Below are 3,925 nucleotides of genomic sequence, written 5' to 3'. Positions count from 1 at the left end.
TGGCTTGATCCAGAGGTCAATTAAGTTTCTGTTCTGATCACTTCACATTTACCATATTCAGTCTTAACATCAATCCACAAAAACACTGTTAACTAAAAAATCTTGAAATAAAAAAGTGCAAGTAACCAGAAGATGAACAAAAAATAACAAACTGTACATGAGAATGTTCAAACTCAGTATCTCAGTTGAATTTACTATTGACAACCAGAAAATACTTGTCTGTTCTCAGAAAATGCTGAATAATAATAATAATAATAATGATGATACTGTTAATAGACATGATTAATAGGCATGTTGTTAAAACAAAACATTTCATCAAAAGCCAAAACACAAAAAAGCCAGTAAACATGAAATGTCTATAATATGTAAATACTAACACAGATTTAACAACCAAAGTTCTTTGGAACATTTGCTGAAATTCTTCAGATAAGAAACTGTATCCTGACCTGCTGCTGTACCTATGATGACTGATAAAATGAGTTACAACTATTATTTATAAACCAATAGATTTTAGAAAATCTTTTAATGAGCTCCATAGACAAAGTAAAATTATGCTTAGGATTCTTGTTGATCAGTTTGTTTCAGCTCTTCTTTGTTTTTTTGAGTCTGATGATGACGTTCTTAATCAAAAATCTGTTCTAAAACAATCAATCCATAATTTATTTCATAAATAAAGTTTAGTGATGCTCTGATCAAGTTTTCTGCTGCCGATACCGATCACCCATGAGGCTGATCTCAGCCAATCACCTGGATTGGCTGTTAATTTTTTGCTTTAGGTATAATAAATGATACTACGTGATCTGTGAAAATTTAAAAATGATCTGGCAATAAATTCACCTAATTTAAACATAAACATGCAAAATACTTTCAGGCACAATATAGCAGATATTCAGTCAACAGGACTGAAAAACCTCCAATCAATAAAATAATATTTAACAGTAAATTGTACGCTAAATTATACATGAGTCAAATAAATGACACAATATTGTCTGTATCAAATAACATCAAGCAAAAAAGAAATATTCATTCAAAGTTAAATGCAAATTGTATAAAAATAAACAATCCTGAGTTACTGAATAAAAACTTCCTGATAGCATAGCGGCTAGCTGATTAATTCTGATTGGTTGTTTCTGACTGAGCGGAGAAATCCTGCAGAACACAGGAGGAGGCAGAGGAGGTCGATTATTTGTCAGAGATAAATATTATTACATAGCAAACATTTTAAAACATATGTGAAACCTTGTTCTGTTTCTTTTTGCAGCAGGTAACTTAAACAAAAACAAAATTATGTATGTATTAAAACTTTTGCTTTAAGTTTAAAATCACATAATGTAAAATGTGGTTTAAAAGTTTTTAATGTGTTCAAGCTGCAGGAGCAAAAAATGACTAGTGAGTGTTTTTCTCTGTAAACAACCAGCTGAGACCATAAAAGTTAAACTAAGAATCAAATGTTTAGATCTGAGTTTGGATCAGAGTCACTGATCTAACCTCTGCTACACCTTTACAAAAACTTAAGGCTCTGACTAAAAACTAGCTTTAATAAGTAACTCCACTTAATACAATTCCTAATAACTATTGATTTATTACAGTGGTTCTCAATACAAGTCGTGTGTTATTTAAATTATAACTTAAGTTGCTTTATTCTTAAACCTTTTCTGGTTTTCCCTAATCTGGTAGGTGAATATCTGGGAAGCATCATAATTTCAACTTAACGCTGAAAGCACCAGGGTTTTATGGAAAATTGTTCAAATTGTATTGTGTGGTTTTAAAACCTCTATGTTGAAGATAGTAAGAAATAAAGGCATATTTTCTTTTTTTATTCTGCTCTGCAGTAGCCCCTCTGCTCCCACCAAGTTGTTGGCTAGTGCTAACGCTCAGCCCCCTGCTTGTTGCTGCGTGTTTGGTCAGAGTGAAGGAAAGAGGAGACCAGCTGCACAGGCAGGCTGCAGGTGATCAGTTTGTGTGATCGGCAACAAGAAACAGTGATCAGCGATCATACACTTTTTCACGGAAATCGGCCGATTATGATCGGTGGCCACTTGACTGGCGCAGCTCTAATAAAATAGTTTTGAAATAACCTAATAAGTCCGTATTACTGACAGAAGGATGGTGTGTTGCTGTAGTCAGTAAAATAGTCACTAGGAAACAGCTGCAGGACTCTTACACTCAAACATGCTCTGGTTTAGCTGACTCAGCAGGACTGTGTTTCTGCATCAAACTTCTTCTTTTATAAAGAAATACAGCAGCAACAGCTACAACACATACAATGATGGCAACTGGCAGACCAACTAAGAGTCCAATAGATCCGTTCCCGTTTCCTCCTCCTCCTTTGCTTCCATTCTTTTTTCCTGCAGGAGACAGGACCAGGCGTTAGGACAGTCAGGTAGACGATGGCTGGACAAGTCCTGCATTATGTCCTGCTCTACTGTCTCACTTTATGAGAGTCTCCTCAACAACATCTTTAGAAATCACCATCTAAACCAGGAAGCTGCTGGAGGTTCTGATCCAGAGACCATCACTCACCTGAAGCAGAAACATTCAGGATGACAGTGTTGATGATGTTCCTGTCAAGGCTTCCTTCGTTTTGAACTCGACACTGGTATGTTCCAGTATCGTTAGTCGTCACGTTCTTCAGAACCAAAGACACGTCTCCAGCCTTCATCTGTCTGTCCTGGAGATCCACCCGGTTCCTGAATGATGGATGCTGGAAGAATGGGTCCATCTGCTCATCTCTGTACTGCAGAACATATTCTTGCCCCAGATCAGTTTTTCTCCACTCTACAACTATCACAGCTTTACTGTCAGGAGCTTCACAGGGCAGAATGGCATCCTGTCCTGGTTCTACTGTAACATTTCTCTGACCTACAGGAAAAGAAACAGAGCAGAGAGGTTATAGGTCAAATAGAAACTATTTTCTGCAGCAGCATCACAGAAATCACAAAGAAAAATAGATACTGGCACCTGGACTGATCCAGAAAAATCATTGCAAGTTATCATCTTGGATTATGAATAATGTAGAAGAACACCAAGCACAACTGACTAAAGAAAAAACCGAAGCATAAAGCATACAAACAATATAAACATCAGAAACAACAAAATAAATACATATAGATTGTCATCAATAAAAATATACATGTACCACAGACAGGATATTTTATCAAGTTTAATGCATGAAAATGGAGTAGAAAGCAACAACTGATCTTGAAGATAAAGAGAACAAGCAGCATTTCCGACTGCTAGATGTAGTTAGAAATGCTGCCTCTATCTGGAGGAAGGCACCAAGCTGAGAATGGGCTTTTACAGAAAAAGGACAAAAAATGAATGTTCCTCTGATTGCCCAGAGCTGTGTGCTCTAGCTGAGAGAATAACTCAGTGGGAAGTTAAAAAGTTACAATAAAAATCAAATCAAATTTTATTTGTATAGCACATTTCAGCAGCAAGGCATTTCAAAGTGCTTTACATCATAACAAACACAAAAACAGAGTCATGCAATGTAGAATCAACAATGAAAACATTATGTTAACACAATTTCTCAATTCTGGTCCTCAGACCTCCTGTCCTCCATGTTTCAGCTGTTTCCCTTTTGTATCTCTGAATGACCATCAGGTTTCTGCAGCACCTGATGGTCATTCAGTCATTTGATCAGCTGTTCTGGATTAGAGGCTCATCTAGAACATACAGAGCAGGAGGCTGAGGACCAGGGGGAGAAACATCACATTAAGTCAGTGTCATCATTAAATTATTAATTACATTTAATAAGCAACTCTAACCAGCTGGTTTTAAGTTGAGATTTAAAGGCTCTCAGTGTTTCAGCTGTTTTACAGTTTCCTGGAAGTTTGTTCCAGATCTGTGGTGCATAGAAGCTGAATGCTGCTTCTCCTCGTCTGGTTCTGGTTCTGGATGCAGAGCAGAACCAGAACCAGAA

The 3,925-nt window shown here is 36.7% G+C and overlaps 1 protein-coding gene across 1 annotated transcript; it reads right to left on the bottom strand.

The window, feature by feature from the left end:
- Positions 1-2,009: 2,009 nt before the first annotated feature.
- On the bottom strand, positions 2,010-2,872 carry LOC108166063 (coxsackievirus and adenovirus receptor homolog). Its single transcript, XM_017303616.1, has 2 exons — positions 2,524-2,872; positions 2,010-2,348 (listed from the first exon to the last, which is right to left on the bottom strand). The coding sequence occupies exons 1-2, from the start codon at positions 2,720-2,722 to the stop codon at positions 2,167-2,169; spliced, it is 381 nt and encodes a 126-aa protein (XP_017159105.1). The 5' UTR covers positions 2,723-2,872; the 3' UTR covers positions 2,010-2,166.
- Between the last annotated feature and the right edge of the window lie 1,053 nt (positions 2,873-3,925).

This window comes from Poecilia reticulata, unplaced genomic scaffold (assembly GCF_000633615.1).
Source record: "Poecilia reticulata strain Guanapo unplaced genomic scaffold, Guppy_female_1.0+MT scaffold_913, whole genome shotgun sequence".
In the NCBI taxonomy this organism is placed as follows: Eukaryota; Metazoa; Chordata; class Actinopteri; order Cyprinodontiformes; family Poeciliidae; genus Poecilia; species Poecilia reticulata.
Note: the sequence above shows the minus strand (reverse complement) of the source record. Positions and strands in the feature narration are given on the sequence as shown.